General features: G+C 36.8%; 1 protein-coding gene across 5 annotated transcripts in view; it reads left to right on the forward strand.

Moving 5' to 3' along the window:
- Positions 1–18,361, forward strand: part of NETO2 (neuropilin and tolloid like 2) — a 37,420-nt gene extending 19,059 nt beyond the window's left edge. For 3 of the 5 annotated variants that reach the window (XM_072873444.1, XM_072873445.1, XM_072873441.1), the window contains 4 exons: positions 90–217; positions 3,888–4,116; positions 10,402–10,515; positions 13,548–18,361. In XM_072873444.1, the coding sequence (XP_072729545.1) occupies positions 90–217; positions 3,888–4,116; positions 10,402–10,515; positions 13,548–14,128 (1,052 nt within the window). In that variant the 3' untranslated portion in view covers positions 14,129–18,361. Of the gene's footprint in view, positions 1–68; positions 218–3,887; positions 4,117–10,401; positions 10,516–13,547 lie in introns of all 5 variants that reach the window. The other 2 variants (XM_072873443.1, XM_072873446.1) reach the window with 2 other exon arrangements.
- Positions 18,362–18,675: the final 314 nt, after the last annotated feature.

Below are 18,675 nucleotides of genomic sequence, written 5' to 3' on the forward strand. Positions count from 1 at the left end.
GTCTAGTATTACAGTAACAATTTCTTTATACGTGAAATTTTAAATTAATATCATATTGCATTTGACAGCAAGGTATATGTTCTCCCTAGACTGCCAATTTGAGCTCTCAGGAGCTGATGGAATAGTACGTTCCAGTCAAGTAGAACAAGAAGGAAAAACAAAACCGGGACAAGCAGTTGACTGCATATGGACAATTAAAGCTACTCCAAATGCTAAGGTGGGTTTCATTCATATAATTCAGCATATAATGGGTTTCCAAGCCATTAGTAACAGGTAATAGTCACTAGCTGTGATTTGCATAATGTCTCAGTTTCACTGAAATGAATTATGTATCAGTGGCTTAGGAAATACAGATAGAGGATTGTTTCTGAAATTAAACTTATACAGCAAGTCCACAGTGTTGTCTTCCTATTATTTGAAACTTAAAATACAAAGTAACTTTGAAAACTGTTTAAGCAACAATTTTCAAGGGCATTCAACTTGGACTCTGGTTTTCTTGGAAGACTGCAGGCAAAAATGCTGGCTAACAGCTTTGATAAATTCCAGTAAATCTTGCTGCCATGGTTTAACATTTTGCCTCCAGTGGTTGTATTGGAGAATTTGGTTCTGTTCAAAGTCAACAGAACACGTAGCTGCTCCTCCCCAGTCTAATTCACAATCCAGCACCTTAAAACCCACTTTCATCAGCAGTCTGAGCTAAAATGAAAGGCTTTACCTGGAAACAGCTGAGGAATTAGCACTCTTTCTCTTCTGACAGCTACAGGATCACACCCTCTTAAAGTGCCACAATAAAATTTGCTAGAGCTTTTCTGCCCAAGCTCTAAAGGGGCATATTAGCTGCTTGAGCCAAAAATCAGCATTAGTTACCTAGGTACCTGATACTTATGATTGTGCCTGCAGAACTAGAGACTGCTTATGAAAACCCCACTATCTTATACTCATTAAAAACAACTTGAGCTTTATCATTGGACAGAGAGAAGGATAAAATCATATTCATAATTCCAAAATACAGTAGCTATAGCCTGTTTAAAAAAACCAACAGCTGTATGTTTCAGAATCATATACTTGTTAATTACTTGTGAGTTGCACTGAAGAATACATATTTTTTTCTCCATATAGCATACATATCTGTAATTTTGCTTCTGTATGTATATTAAAGCACATACCACTTCTTGCATGTACATAAAAAATAAAAAATATTTTTAAGCAGTAGCTGCCAAGATGACAAACCTACTCTATGCCCTTCTTATACACTCCTAATAGTTAACTAACCAGCCTCATTCTCCAACTTCCAAATTAGTTCTAAAACAGCAACCTAAAAGATCACAGAATCACACAGAATCATATAGGTTGGAAAAGACCTTTAAGATCATCAAGTCCAACCGTAACCGATGGTAATAAGAGGACAAGACAAAAAAGAAACTAAAACTCCATTAATATATTTGAGCCTTTGAGGAAGTGACTCAACTCCCAAGAGCCCTATACTAGTCTAAGTAATAGTGGCAGTTCTTCCAGAAACAATAATAAAATCATTTTCTCTCTACATTGCCACTTGAGTGCACCAGGTTTTACGCTTAAGTATTTTAATATATTACTGAATGTTGCCAGAAGGCAGAGTTATGGTTGGGTCAGTCCTGAGATTAGATCATCATCCTAAATTATTCAGTTAAAACATTACAGAAAAATAATTCTTAGTATTCTGACAGTGGTTTCTCAAGCTTCAATTCTGGCATAATTATGATGATAAAATCCATTAGATCTGATATGGTGCAGTCTCTAGATAAAAATAAGCATAGACATTTTTAATTTCCTCAATTTGATTTTGTAGTAAAAATAATTTTTTAAAACTGACACAACTGCAGCAATGAAAGAATTTTTAAAATCTGCATAACAGATATTTAATAAATTACCTCCAGATTTCAGAAAATTACTAGAATAAGCAATATAATCTAAGAGTGAGGACCTTTTATATTTACTTGCCTAACACACTAACCAGAAGGAGCTTTGGCAGAGCTGAGCTCTTTTAATGGAATAATTCCTTTGTTTTCATACACAGAATAGCTCTACTAAAAGCATGCTAATTTATTTTTAGCTTCCATTGTAATTTCACAGCAGATATATAAAGACAATCATTAAATGAAAATACCATCTCTCAGCCCAAATACTAGCACTCACACCCATATTTGTGAGATAAGACATCAATGGAAGACACGTTCTCAATGCAGCTGAGAATTTCCAGTAGCAAATCTAACAAAGACAGCAGGGGGAAAAAAAAAAAAAGGAAAAAAAATATATACTGAAAATCACAAAACAGTGGGATGCAGCATGAGATAATATGGCACAGGCTGCACCTTTTCATGGAATGTGCAAGGGGAGACAGTGCTGGCAACCTGCCTCTGGAAGACACTGGAAAGGAAGAGCCAGGGTGTACAAGCATCACCTGTCTTTTACTGTGCTCTTTTACCATGTTTTCAATAGAGCCTGTTAAGTGTCTGTGGGGAGTATCTTTTTTTTTCCCCACACGAAGGTGCTTGGTTTTGTTTTAGTGAATTCTTTAAAATTCAGTTTTAAAAGGCTTTGGCACTAGGTGAGGTTACAAGCGAGATATGGCAAAAGGGCAGAAAAATAGGTAATATAGCAGTAGCCGGCATGGTATTTACCTACCCTGTCTTCCCTGTTTCACAAACTAAACAAGAGTTTGAGATTCTTGTCATTAGGCAGATGCATGAAAAACCACACTGTGCAAAAGGTCTTTAGCATCCATAGTATCAGCCGGAGAGGTACTTGTAAACTGTACTCAAAATGCATACAGTCTAGACCCAAGCTTATCTGAGGAACATACTGAAGACATGGATAGAGGAGGAGCACCTCTTCCCCCATGGAGCCGGAGACCTCAGCCTCCACATGGATAGATTTCTTCTCTGTCAAAATAATGGCTATCTGAGGAATTTTTAAAGTTTAAAGATGGACTTTGCAGCATGCTTAGGTGACTTAGTTACAGGTCTCAACTTTCACTATAATGTTGAGAATTCCAATAGAACCATTCAAGAGATTAAAAAGCCCTATAATCTTTTCATGTAATTCTAGCTGAATTACAATCTTGCATAAGTTTCCTGCTCCAGCAAAATAAATTATTTGCTTGCTCTTCAAGTGCCATCTTGGTCTTCTAATTTCCTTGCTGCATATGCTCTACCACATACGCTGCCTTCTCTTGGATTAGATTTCTGCTTTTGGAGGAATTAAGATTGGCTTAAACTTATTAACTCTTCTTAGATAGCCAGCTTACTTTTCTCCTGCTTCCATTTTTATTCAAATTACTTCTGACTTCATGGTTTATGTCTTCCATAACACTGCTCTGATTCAGTAATTAGCTTTCATTCTGAAGCAAGAAATTTTAATTTCCTTATTTTACTTCAGAGCTTTTCTGACTAGACTCCTTCCCTTATATTTTAACATTGTTTTTATGAATTAAAAAGAAAGAAAGAGAACAGTCAAAATACCATTAAAATTCTTTCAACACATTTATTTGTTTCTTGTATCTCTTCTAGAGTAATAGACTGCACATTTAGCAGAGCTGCTTAGGGCTGTCTTCAGCAAGTGTGTTGCTTTTTACTTTTTTTCCAAGGGGAGCGGAAATATATCAGAGTAAATTATTAAGTAAAGATTGTTTTGGGGAGGGGGGAGAAGTGAAACAGCTACTTCGGACAAATTTCAAGGAATACTCCACATTGACATTTAATGAGGAAATGTAAGTTTAAAAGTGTTGTGAATTGAGAGTTACACATATGTGTAAGGAGACAAAACATCTTATTCAAGATTTGCTAACACAGACAACTGTTTCCTCTGTATTACTTTTCCTAGAGACATTAATTTCTCTTTTCTAACAGATTTATTTGCGATTTCTCGACTATCAAATGGAGCATTCAAATGAATGCAAAAGAAACTTTGTTGCTGTATATGATGGAAGTAGTTCTATTGAAAACCTGAAGGCAAAGTTTTGCAGCACCGTAGCAAATGATGTCACGCTGCAGACTGGGACAGGTGTGGTACGAATGTGGGCAGATGAAGGCAGTAGACTAAGCAGATTCAGAATGCTGTTCACTTCATTTGTGGATCGTAAGTAGATTTTAAAGTGCCTATTCTCCTGGTATCAGGGTGCTTCAGGTATTTTAGGAAAAGCATCAGCTATATATTATGCAGAAAGAACACACAAAAAAGGTTGTTTCTGTTTCCTTCACATACTAGCAGGTAAATGAAATACTTGCTTTATTACAGTTAGAAGCATGGTTCCTGAAGAAAGGCTTTCCTCAATTCTTAAAAGTTTTCTTTTTAATTTGAATTCAGTAATAATACAGCCCTAGGCTATGTCCTTCTCACAGAGAGTTCTACAAATGAGGACAGACTTACTTAAAAAAACAGCAATGGGACTGAAGTATGCTCTCCCACTAGCCCCCATCTTCCAGTTCCCTGCCAGACACCACAACAGGCTCTTCTCAAGCCCACACTGGATGTTCTGAAGGCTAGAAAACATGTGACCCTGCAGAGTCTGAATCTTCTTCCTACCCACAGCCCTACCTTCAATTTTGGATCTGGAACTACACTCGCTCCAGCTACACCTAAGCTGCTACCTCCTTCTCAGCTGCATGTAGCTCTAAACGATCCCACACACGTGCCCTTGGCAAAGCCCAGCTGTGTTGCACAACCATGGAAAAACAATTAAATTCAAATGTATTTAAGAGGCTATATTAAAAACAGAGCTGTAAAGGCAATCTGGATTTCTATTTGGATTCCATAGCCCAGGTTAAGGATAGTCTTTATACTCTTTGTAAATGAAGATGTTTCTTGAAAGCATCCTTTTTGTGACATTTTCTTCTAAGTGCTTTCTCTCTGAACGTAATGGAATTTTGTTGCCTCACATATTTACAAAGGATGGCATTGTCCACATTGCAGAACCTGAAAATAAGTGGCATCTTCAGCACAGAAGTAGACTAAGTTTAGAACTGCAGAGCAGATCTGCGTTATATGGAGAGAGCTGAATAAAACATATCTGCCACTTCAGGGAGTCAGAGTTATGCTTGTGCTAGAGGTTTTCAAAAAGTTCTGCTTGAAGATTAAATCATACAGATTTGCTATCAAAGTGGTAACTTTTTTGACAGAACTAACATGTCTGTAGCCAGTCCTGAAAGGGATCGTGGTCACCACCTTGCAAAAAAGTTCAGGTTACAGGTAACAAGTAGATTTTATATTGTCTTCCATAAAACAGTAAAGTTTAACACAGGAGTTTGGGGTTTCAGGGGTTTTTTTGTGGGTTTTTTTGAGTGCAAAAGGTTGAAACAGTAACTACTCCTAAAGCTAGGTAACTTTTCAAACTTATGATTTTAAAGCAACTCAGAAGTCATTGGCAGAAGAAAATCTGCAAAAGTACGTGGTGGTTATTACTTATCTTCTGACCTGAGATACTGTCTTTCTTGGATAGGGTAATTCAAAAGTATGTGTCTGAAAAATGTTTCATGTATTTTTAAATAATCTAGTGATAAGCAATTTTTCTAACTGAAAAAAGTGAATCCGTGCTTATCTTATTTTCAGATTGTTAAGCTATTTTTCTCTTCTACCTTACTAATGATTTGCAATTATATGAAGCCAACCATGAAAACAATCAATATTTCTGAAAAGATTTACATAAGTGAACTAATTGTGCATGACAGTCACCTAACACACACCTAGTGCTGCTTGCAGATTTGACTAAGTAATTCAGCTAACAGCAATGTTAAAAATCGATGTATTTGATTTCTGGCTTGATTCAATACATGAATAATGCTAGATACAAAGGACACTGTGAACATTACACCAGTCTTAGGCAGCTGTTATGAGAAGAGTCCAGCTATGTCCTTGAAGTCCTGGACTGGAACCAATCAATCACTGTGACTTTTAGACTTTGTACTCCCCAAATAACAAACAAAAGGAAAATGAAGTCCATTTGTCCCATCTTTATGAACTTGTGAACAAAAGCCATCCCCAAAAAATGTTAAAGAGACTACACAGGAATGTAAAATAGAGACTGTGCTGGCGGATAGAGAAGCAGCAGTAGAATACATCATCCAAAAATACAGAAACATGAAAAAATTCCTCTGTTCAGGGAAATAAGAAAGGGAATGTGTCTTACATCGTAATTCTTCCTCTGTGCCTCCAAAAGAACTACAACTCCATACAGATCCATATTGAAACACCAGGAGATACACATGGATCCATGACAACCACTCTGGACACAAATTTCATAGATCCTCCTTTATGTCACAGTCAGAAATATTTTATTAGGTATTGTAGCCCATTACATACATAGCCTTTTTAAGCTATTCTGTTTAAACAATGATCCTATTTATCCTTTATAAAGTAAAGCTTGTGCAATCTTTCTTTCCAAATTCAGAAGGAAAAACTACCTAAGTCTTTTCTCCCCACATGTGCTAATAAGGCCAAGACCCTTTTATTTTGTAGTCTGCATCATGAACACTTCTGTTTTAACTATTAGCCTTTCTCCCATTATATATGTATAATGGTTAGAAATGTTGAGTACATATCCCTGTTTCTATGAATTGCTTTAGGTTGTCTGGGATACCTGTTTTCATATCTACATTGATACTCTTGCATAAGTTCTAGCCTGTCATCATTTAGTCCTTCAGGGAGAGGATGTGTCATCCCTGTCATGGTTTAAACCCAGTCAGCAACTAAGCACGACACAGCTCCTCGCTCACCTTCCCCCACCCCCCCCAGTAGGATGGGGGAGAGAATCAGAAAAAAAGTAAAACCCATGTGTTGAGATAAAGACAGTTTAATAGGACAGCAGAGGAAGAGAAAATAATAATAATAACGATAACAGAATGTACAAAACAAGTGATGCACAATGCAATTGCTCACCACCTGCTGACCGATGCCCAGCCCATCCCTGAGCAGTGATCGCTGCTCCCCAGCCGACTCCCCCAGTTCATATACTGGGCATGACGCCATATGGTCTGGAATAGCCCTTTGGGCAGTTGGGGTCAGCTGTCCCGGCTGTGCCCCCTCTCAGCTTCTTGTGCACCTGGCAGAGCATGGGAACCTGAAAAGTCCTTGACCAGTGTAAACATTACTTAGCAACAACTAAAACATCAGTGTGTTATCAACACTATTCTCCTACTAAATCCAAAACACAGCACTATACCAGCTACTAGGAAGAAAATTAACTCTATCCCAGCCGAAACCAGGACAATCCCTTTGGAATTTAAGTGCAGCATAATTTCGGATGATGCTTACATCATAATGTATCATGATTTCATATGATGCTTACAGCATAATGCTTACATTGTGCCTCAAACCATTAATGATGTGAATTGCCTTAGCATCCACTCTTTATATATCGTAGGTGATAGTTTGGCACACTGACAACACAACAACCAGGTTCCTTTATATTTTCTTTCCTAAACAGTAGCATTTGGCGAAACAGTTAAAGATATAGTTAAGTCTGAATGGAGGAAAATGTTTGATGTTATTCTTCCATTTACCAGGTAATTGCATGGTTGAACTTAAAAAAAGTCCCACTGAATCATGTCCCACTGAAAAATGGTTTGGCCCTTGAAATAAAGTGGGCATAAAACATTCTTAAAAAAAAGCTGTTGATGTAGAAACCTAACTAGGAAGTCTCTCTGGTCAGAGAGTATCAAGGAGAGCAGGTTTCCCAGGACCATATGGAGTCAGTTGCTGAACATCTCCAAGGATGGAGACTCCACAACCACTCAAGGCAACCCATACCAGTCATGTCAGATGCTCCAAGTCCCTATCTTCATGCCATTTCCCTGGATCCCCCCATATCTCTGTTGTACTGGTGACCCCAACACTGAGCATAGCACGCCAGATGTAGTCTCACCAGTGCTGAGCAGAGAGGAAGAATCACCTCCCTTGACCTAGTGGCAATGCTCTTCCTAATGCAGATCAGGAAGCTGCTGGCTTTTTTTGCTACAAGGGTGCATCACTGCCTCACATTCTACTTTTTCTCCACGAGGACTTCCAAGTGTTTGTCTACAGAGCTGCTTTCCAGCTGGCTGGCCCTCAGCCTGTACACATATGTGGAGTTACTCGTCTTCAACTGCAGGACTTTGTGTTTCCCTTTGTTGAACTTTCTGAGGTTCCTGTCAACCCATTTCTCCAGCCTGTCTCAGATGGCAGCACAACTGTCTGGTCTATCAGCCACTCCTCCCAGTTTTGTATCATCTACAAACTTGCTGAGAGTGCAGTTTGTCCCAACATCCAGGCCATTAATGAAGAGGTTAAACAGTGTTGGCCTCACTATTGACCCCTGGGGTACACCAGTAGTGATGACCTCCAGCTGGACTTTGTGCCTCTAATCACAACTCTTTAAGCTTGGCAGTTCAGTCAGTTTTCAGTCCACTTCACTGTCCTCCTATGTAGTCTGTATCAGTTTCTCTACAAGGATATTATGGGATACAATTTTGAAAGCCTTGCTAAAGTCAGGATATACAACATCCACCGCTCTCTCCTCATCTAAACTAGTAATTTCATTGTAGAAGGCAATCAGGTTGGTCAAGCATGATTTCCTCATCATAAATCCATGCTGACTACTCTCAATGACCTTCTTATCCCTGATACATTTGGAAACAGCTTCCAGGATTATTTACTCTATCACCTTCCCAGGCATCGAGGGAAGGTCCCCTCTGTCCCATTTGGTAGTAGGCCCATATTTTCCTTGGCCTTTCTTTTGTTGCTGATACACTGGAAGAAGCCCTTCTTGTTGCCTTTCATGTCCCTCACCATATTCAACTCCAGGTGGGCTTTGGTTTTCCCAGCCCCATCCCTGCGCACTCACTGTGTCTGTATTCCTCCCAGGGCACCTGACATATCTCATTCATAACTGATACAATGGGTGTGATCTATACCTTCCTAAGCATTGGTCATATCAGTGTTCTTCAGACTAAATCTACTTTCCAAACAATTAAATTCTCAACTCAGTTGAGCGAGGAAGATACATGTGGTAGTTACTATGACATTTTTAAACACTGAAATTACATAGATAAACTCTTCCAAAATACACTCTAAATACATTCTGTATTACGTTAAAATACTACAGCATTTGCACTACAATTAAAGCACAAGCTTCCTATATGGAACTTCTTGCCAGGTTGCTGGGGTTAAACAGTAAGAGGAAGCTAATACAAAAGCTTAAAACCAATGAGCATGGGTTACCAAAATTCCCCAAAAAAATGGGAAGACAATGCATATTAGATTTAGGGAATGTAAATTCAGAATTAAAGGTTTGAATTTTCTTTTCTCTTAGGCATCACTCCTCTTTTGGTCACTGAGACTCTGAAGCCTAAAAGAAGGACTAAGTGAGAAACACTCTGTATTCAGGACTAGTCACCCTCCTCTGCTGTACCCTTTGGGTTTTGCATTATGTTTCAGAGAATCCAGACTGCTCAAGAATAAATTCTTTCTATGAAAGCAAATAGTAGAATGTCTATCACACATCTTTGCTCTTTAATATATAACTGGCTCCACTAATAACAGACATTTCTATCATAAAAATACCACATTACTGAAACAGAGAAAGGGAAAATCAATTTCTTGTCCAGTGCCCCGAATTCATAAAGAATTCCCTATGTATATTATACAACATCCTGAAAAGAATTATTACTATTTTTTTTAATATATTTTTCTAATGTCAAGGAGCTATAACAAACATTCACGGAAACATAAAATCTTTAGGGCAACTTTCTAGTTAATTTATTTCTTCAAATTTCTAACTATATATAGACGGATAGATAAAAAGCTAAACTGTACTCTCTCTTAATCCCTGCATTAGCTCTAATAGGAGGATCTAAGAGCTTTGATTCACAAGCAGGAATGACTTAGATGCCTCCAGTTACTGAAATCTCTTGCAATTACTGAAACAGTCCTCCACAAGCTGAAATCTGATTTGCCTTAAGATATTAATGGGCTCTAAAATGCAGATGTTCAGGAACTGCTTCACAACCAGCTATACCATCTACATAGCAGATGCACAGCAGATTGAATAAGTATATAATTGATGGTGAACATGTGATTTTTAAGTATTAAGTTTTTAAAGACAAGTATTAAAGCCTTCTTCCATTATCTGTGTTGTGTGACTGTCTCTATCTGCTGCCCATTTTGAGCAAGAATTTTTTTTTTGTAGCATTGATAATACACCTGAAAGCAACCACATAAAGAGAGAGTACATCATCTGATAATTAGTGATGTGCAGGAAGAGTGACTGTGTTTGAAACAGAGATAAAGAATGAGTATGCATGTTAAAAAAATAACAGGAACTTACTAGTTTTATTGCAATGCATCAATTACTGAAAATTCCTAATGTTTTCTTTCTCCTCTCTCCTGCAGCTCCCTGCTCAGGCAACACTTACTTCTGCCATAGCAACATGTGCATCAATAATTCTTTAGTCTGCAATGGCATTCAAAACTGTGCATACCCTTGGGATGAAAATCACTGCAGAGGTGAATATAGTGCAAAGTATAGCCTTTATGAGCTAAGCTGGTCAGTTTGCCTTTCAAGGAAGTCATGAAATGTCTTTTTCCTGGAAATAAGCTGAAGACAGCTATTCTACTAATCTCAGGAAGGTGTTCCAAATTTTTTATTTAAACTCAGGAGACATGTAAGCATCCTGAATATTGATCTTACTGCTTTATAATTAAATTTCTTCCTCTTCAGCATATACACTCTCTTTTAAAAGGATGTCAGCTTAATAGGAAATAGAATTTAGTATTTGCCAGGTTGCATCCTATCCATTTCTAAACTTTAAATGAAGCAAGGATCATAGGGACAGGTAATATGTTTTATTAGAGAGAAAAAAATATAGAGCTAGAAAAAGGCTTTTTGTGCTTGAAGGCTTGTCTGTCTTTCTCAGGGCTGAAACAGAAGCAACAATCTTCAAAGACAAATACAATTTTAAAACATTTGTTTTGTTAATCACAGACTACCAGAGTAAACGCAACTGCTGCATATGGTGTGAGAAAGGGTGGGAGGAAAGAGGAATTGTTAGGAAGCAAGAAGTCATTGCTTATGGAAAACAGACACATGTAAATCACTGCTTCCAGAACATGGGCTAGGGAGTACTGTTTAAACCATCACAACTACGGTAAAGACTTGTTTCAATATCAGGTTTTGTAGGAAAAATTCTCATGATTTGAGGAAATTGTTATTCTGTTAAAGCACAAATATATTCGCCCGTACTTCAACAATAACTGAATTTGCAGAGTTGGAACAAAAACAGTTTAAGGTCAACAATTTTTCTTGCTGAAAGAAAACAATAAACTTGAGCTTTTTTTTTTTTTAACTAGAATGTCGTAAGTAGGTCTGCACACAAAACTGGAAGATTTAAATACATTTCAAATATGTTTCATTTCAAAGAGAAATTGACTCTGAAGGAAGGGTCAAAACCTTCTCTACAGAAAATCTTGAAAAAAAATGGCTTTTCACCACACAAACCCAGCTTAAATTTTTTTAATAAATCAATATTAAAAAAACTACTTTGAAATTGTATTTTGGGCAAACAAAAAAATTCACACCACTAATAAATACTCTCATGCAAGGTATATTATGGAAGCTTTCCAGTTAACAAAGCTGATCCATAGCTCTCAAGTTTTCAGTGTAGAAGTAAGCTTCCTCTAAACAGTCCTTAGCCTTGATAATATTCAGTGTTCCCTCTTAAGTGCAATTTCTAGATCTCTTTCCCATCTCTACCAACTGCTTTCTAAAATCTTGCCTAGAATCCACACTTCACTCACGTACTGCAGTATTTAAAAAATGGATTCCATAAAAACTGTACCGCAATGTGAAGAAAGTGTCTTTCCCAGTGTTTGTAAATTGCTGTATGTGGTACCGAATAACCTACCATGTTTTATGTTGAATACAATCTAAATTCTGCTTTAATACTTGTACAGCAGATAATTGAGGCAGCTGAAGACTGGATCTGCATTGCCAGCCAAGGTAGACTGAAGGGAGACTGATGCAACCAAATGAGCAATATCTAGCCTTAAAAAGAAAGCTTCTCACAATTGTGCTCAATTCCTGCAGGCACCCAGAGTTCTCATTTAGTCCACATTGATAGCTACCTAAATCTGAGCATATTGTGACCTACCTTATGCCTAAGCCCAGTGACACAAAAATTGATAGAAAAGTCAGTTGTGTGGAATTTCTTTTAAGAGACTGGAGAAGACATCACCTTTTGCATAACAACTTTTTGATTAGAATATCTTCCAAGAATTGAGAAACCTAGATGCAGGTGAGAGAACAGCCATAGCACTGAAATTCATACCTCCCACAAAGTATGGTAACACTAAGATCCAAGCTAGGCAGGACAACAGGAGATACCCTCCTTCACAGTAAAGGTATAAATGTAACTCAGAGTAAACAGTCTAAGAAGTAGAACTGTATTTCAGACATAACTTCTTATTAGCCAGTTCCCTGGGACTCTCTGTTTAGTATATGGATTGTTTCAAATAGCATGTGATGGTATATAACTCTCTCCATGCACTGTGTGTGGAGTACTTAGGTGCATAACACACATATCCAAATGCCAGGAGCCAGATATCTGAAAATAATACACAACATTCAGGCTACTACGTTTTCTTCTACAGAGTCTTAAATGCTTTTCTCCCCCACTAGGAGATGTTGCAGGGTCTCAGCATAGAATTCTTTTAGTCCTCTAGGACAAGTACATTTACAGAACAGAAATCCAACTAGAAAACTTTAATCTTCAAATAAGAATTTTAAGTATGGAAAACCATCTCGTTCTGATGCTGCCATCTTGTGTGTTTTCCTATGAAGTACTAGCCAAAAATGCCATATGATTTGGGTTGGTTGGTTCCCCCTCACCTCCTCCCCTTTCTTTTTTCCAATTGACTTGATTACTGGACTGCTAAAACTGGAATATATCTATGCTAAAGCTCCTTGTGTTGAAATAGGTATAGCAGACTTACACAATAGACACAGTCATTAAGTTTCCAAGAATGTGAAAACAAATAGTACAGTCAATCTCACATCATCACCATGATAATATTTCACTTTTAAAGAAGAACTAGATAATTTTAAACCTAGGTTTCCTTCTACTGACATCAATGGGCGTATTACCAGCAGGAGCAAACCATGGTAAGAGAAGCATCATCTGTAGCTGTATAAACTATTTAACTTACGGATTTTGGAATATGAACTGATCCATATAGGTTCAGGATTGAAGCCACATCCTAGCTGTGTCAGCATGCACTGGCCACAGAGTTCCACCTGCCACCGAATTATCATATGGTAGCCACTAATGCAGAGAGGGAGTTAGACTTGCTGAACAAATGCACAGATCCAGTATGATAAATCCCATTGACATACAGGTCTAGTCTCCAGTGCCATTAAGTCATTTCATTAATACAGCACTTACATGGCAATCACAATACAGCTTGCTTTTTTTTTAAATACATGATCAAAAGTTTGGAAAATAGTAAAAGCCTTATCATAATACTCATCTTTTTCTTTGCAGAAAAGAAGAAAAGTGGATTGTTTGAACAAATCACCAAAACTCATGGAACAATCATTGGCATCACGTCAGGGATAGTTTTAGTTCTTCTCATCATTTCAATTCTAGTACAAGTAAAGCAACCTCGCAAAAAGGTTATGGCTTGCAAGACTGCTTTCAATAAAACTGGTTTCCAGGAAGTATTTGATCCTCCACATTATGAACTATTTTCACTAAGGGACAAAGAAATTTCTGCAGATTTGGCGGATTTATCAGAAGAACTTGAAAACTATCAGAAAATGAGACGCCCTTCAACAGCTTCCAGATGCATTCATGACCACCACTGTGGCTCCCAGGCCTCTAATATAAAACAAAGCAGGACAAACCTCAGCTCCATGGAACTTCCCTTTCGCAATGATTTTGCGCAGCCTCAGCCAATGAAAACATTTAATAGCACATTCAAGAAAAGTAGTTATACTTTCAAACAAGCGCATGACTGCCCTGAGCAAGTCATAGAAGACAGGGTGATGGAGGAGATACCGTGTGAAATCTATGTTAGAGGAAGAGAAGATACGGCACAAGGTTCATTATCTATTGACTTTTAATTTCCTAGTGAAGGTGGTATCAGTGTATATACAAGATGCTTGTGTATAATGACAGTGTATATATTAAAAGTGTACTATATGCAGCGTGTGACATGCACACACTTTTAGCATATTATACTTCATTTAAAAACAAAACAACAACAAAAAAACCAGAAAAAAAAAAAAACCCAAAAAATTCTTCGTAACTAATTCTTGCTGAAAAATGGTGGATTTCCTCCCATCTTCCCAAGCTACCTATCTAGTGGAGGAGTGAGACAGAGACTTTGCATGGAAATTATAAGTTAAGGATACTGGAACTAAAAAAACACCTACTGATCATTGAACACTGAAAACAATTACTACTATTCTCTTCCTCATATCATTTTCTCTTCTTTAGACATCTGCTTTTCAAGACAATTTTAATACCTCAGTTACATAAATAAAAGTAGTTAAGTGCATCACGTGTATGTCAACATAGGTGTCTTATTGTATTTGTCAAACTGAAAGTAGAATTAGTGTTAAGTGCCAGTTAAGACTCAAGAATTATGTTACAGCCATCTGTTTCATCTTGCCTACCATTTATATTGCCTTTAAGTATCAGTTCCTCACTCTATGCTTTATGAGAAATAAGTGTAAAGGATTACTGCCTTTTAAAAATATTGAGTTATATTAATTTTAGTACATTTGGAAATATATAATCTTTGCAGATTTTGGTTAAAACACAAGGAAGTACTCATGTTATTCTAGATGCAGACTTACAACAGTTTTCTTTCAAGAAAGTTTAGGATTTAAAAATATTCTGCCATAAATTATAGATACATATGGCTCACTAATTTCACAGCTCTGCAGTTAGAGAACAGTTTTGTTCCTGCGTTTTCCAAGTATTTACCTAAATAGACTGTACTGTACATTTGTCTCTTAAAATAGCCTTTTACTCCTTATTGCAGCCAATCTTCCCTACTGAAATCAGTGATGATACTTTTAGCTCATGTCCTACTTGCCTGAAGAGAACTGCTCTAAGGTCTGTGTGATTACCAGGTCTATGAAGATACTGGAAACAAAGAGAAATCACAAAGCAACTCTTATTAACCCTTATGGAACCCTTCTTGTGCCCCTTGTTTCCACTTGCAAAATTGCACATTTCATACCTTTTTTAATGGTGGTTTGGACCTAATTTTAAAATTTTTACAATACAGAAACATTTTTAAAATATAATAATTCTCATTGTGGTTTTTAAACTTTTTATATAGTTTGTACAGACTATTTATTAAACAAAATCTAGCACCTGTACAGCAGGCTTGTTTCAGTGTCCCTGTTAGCAGCTCTGAATTAACATGCAGTGGCTGCTGCATACATAGCAATTTGCCAAGAATACTTAATGACTTCCACATTAGCCTACATTTTATTCCCTGGTTTATTTGGGTTTATTCAGGTATTTTGTTTACAGGAAACCTTTCACTAAATGTGACCTACCAGCTTGCACTGGGCATATCCTTTATTTACAAACATATGTAAAACCATAATGCTTGTTGTGCTGACTGTAGTACAAAAAAAAAAAAACAAAAACCAAACCAAACCTTAATATATGACCCTAGCAACGGAAAAATCTTTTCTTTAAAATAAAAGATGAACAACAGCTGTAATCACAGATTTTCATTAAAATGACAAATTTTTTTTACAAATGCTTAGAATGTAAGAAGTTTAAGGAAAAAAAAAAAAAGAGGGGAATTAAGTATCTTCAATACTTCCCAAATTCAAAGTTAACCCTGTCTGATGTCTAGAAAGAACTTAATCGGAAGCTCACAGATCAGACCCCTAAGGCTGTATCCTGGTGTCAGTTTTTGTGCTGGTCCCAGAATGTATTTCAATTTGAAAGAATAAAAGTGAACATTTTTTTAGATGCACTCCATGCAGAAGATAAGTGTTTAAAAAATCTAGTTAATTGACTTGAAAACTTTTGAATATTTAATTAAAACATTTCTTGACAGATTTCATTTACTTCTCATTGATTTCAGTAATAAATATCTCACCATGACCTGTATGATACAGAATGTTATTTGTGACAGTCTGTTAGTTCCAGATTCTTTCAACAAGTAATATGTAGTTTTACGCAGGTCATTTTTGTCCATAACTCTTGTAAGTGCTAGGTTTGCATGATTAAGTTTTCATCTAAGGTATATTTGTCCATGTGATAAAAATGTGATCCCTATTCTTTCTTAAGGTATGTTGTCTTTGAACAGTAAACCTGTAATGATAAAACAAATAGCAAGCCTGCAAAGCCCAAGTCTGTGGAGAAAAGGGGAAAAGCTCTATTGAAGACATTCCCAAATGGCCTGAATATTTCAGTCTCAGTTGTAACTTTTTGATTATATGGTCAGAACGCATCTGCTTTTTGGGTACCCCAGAGCATAAGGTGAGCTCCCATAACCAATCATGTCTTCTGTGCATAACTTTTCCCAATATCCCCAAACCTAGCTCTATGAGCTTCACTTTTGCCCCCTCCTTGCTTTCTAATCTGTTTTTTTGTCTTTAGCATAAATAAAGACAAGGTACTCCTGCCTAGTTAACACCTGCTCCCGATTCCCAATACAGAGGAAGAAACTCTCCTGGAGGGAGCTTTTCAGTATTTCTGTAATAGCAGACCCAACCCTTACTGTGGCAATAGCTGTACACTTGAACAGATCTGAGAGAGAAACCCAAAGGAATAATGATCTCTATAGGCTTCTATAAATAGTAAGGGCAGGAAAATGAAATATCAGTGCTTGTTTCATTAGAAGCAAGGTGAAATTAACATTGAACCTAAAAACCTGAAAGAAAAACTTGCACGTGGTGTGTTTAAAAAATAGTATGTCTATACATCTCATTGTAATGTTGGGTTCAGTTACTTAGCTGTGCTTTAAGAAATGAGTGGTAACTATTAGAGCCATAATTCCGCTTCCAGTAGAATCAAATTCCCTTCACTGCAGAGAAAAACTAACTGGGTGGACTGCTTGGTGTTACTCAGAGTGCAGAAAGCTGACATTTTCAGCAAAAGAATCTAGTATTGGTTTTGTAGTCTCAATCCAGTTGGAGCTGATGTTGTGGTCTTTAAACTGTTTTTTTGGCATTAGCGAAAAACACCACCTTTCATACTCTTGCAATATCTAAGTACTGTTAGCATATTTCCATTGTCTCCATCTTAAATCCATACATTTCTGGGAGCACCCTGATTTTGCACTCAATTGTACCCATATCTCTGATACCTTCTGCTAACACTGAATGCACTAAGCAAAGATACGTTCCCTAGACACACATTGACCAGGAAAAGGCCAACAGCATTAACAACTTGTTGGTATTTATGATTAACTTTTACCTTTTATCATAGTAGCTTAGACACCAAACTACCTAACATGAAGAAGGATTGGTTGTGGATAAAAGTTGTAGAAGTAAACCTACAGCCAACATGAAAATAAAAGTGACTGAGAACCATGATTCTTGAGAGTTCTGTAAGGAGACATCTGCATTTACACACATGATGACAGTGCTATAGGAAACTCAGACTTAACACTGTTACTGACTCTGAAACATTTCAGTGATCACAGAAATACTAATTTGTACTTAAAATGCATGAAATTCTCTTGTCTGCTATAGACAACATGACCCTCATAGTGCATGCAAATTATAATGGCATGTTATAAGAATTACCATCTTTACTAAACCAATACAAAGAAAAGTTACAAAAAGAGCTGTCATCATTGACTTACAAGAAAAGGTGCTTGTTGTGAACACTTCACAGAATTTTTAAGCCATTAAAATACACTTTGCTTTGTTTTTTACTTGGTACAGAGAATTCTGTGCATTAGCAGCAAGTTTCCCGCAAAATGAGGAAAAAAGGCTTATTTTCAAAATCAATTTAGTCCTTAAATAGGAAGATTCTTATATCAATGATGATAACATTTACGTTTCCAAACTATTTAAGTATAATCCTTTATCTAAAAGGCTACCAACAGCAAAAGTAATAAAAAAAGGTCTTAGCACCTATACCTGAGAAGCTAAGAGTAAACTACTGCTTGAAATGGAGCAGCTTAATTCATACGGATATACTGAAACATATCTACAGTTTGATCTTCCTGTATGGTCAGTCTTTATATATCTGTTCACAGTAAAACTCAGTCAAATCCATTTACTTTTACCTGTCCTTATTTCAAAGTTTATGTATGAGCCCTATGACTGCTCAGAACGTGTGTAGACTGTAGACCAAAACAAGATTCCTAATCTATGTCAGCCTGAAAGATAAGCTGATTTTACATTATTTGAGATCAGTGTTACAACTGAATATTAATTATAATGGGAGAAAGGATTTTAAAATCAAAAACCTTTCTTTAAGTCGATTCATGCTTTGAAAATGAGTATTTATAGCACCTATCTAACAATATAAAAGCTACTATCTTTTAAGACTTCTGTTCCTGTGGTTTCCAATAACCATCTCTGTGTATGGTAAATCCCCCCTATAAATATACAAATAAATCACATGTCAATATGCTCTAATATGTGGGTATGTGTCACCATGGGACTGCAACTATATTTTC

The sequence above is a fragment of the Ciconia boyciana genome, chromosome 9 (genome assembly GCF_034638445.1).
Source record: "Ciconia boyciana chromosome 9, ASM3463844v1, whole genome shotgun sequence".
Classification (NCBI taxonomy): Eukaryota; Metazoa; Chordata; class Aves; order Ciconiiformes; family Ciconiidae; genus Ciconia; species Ciconia boyciana.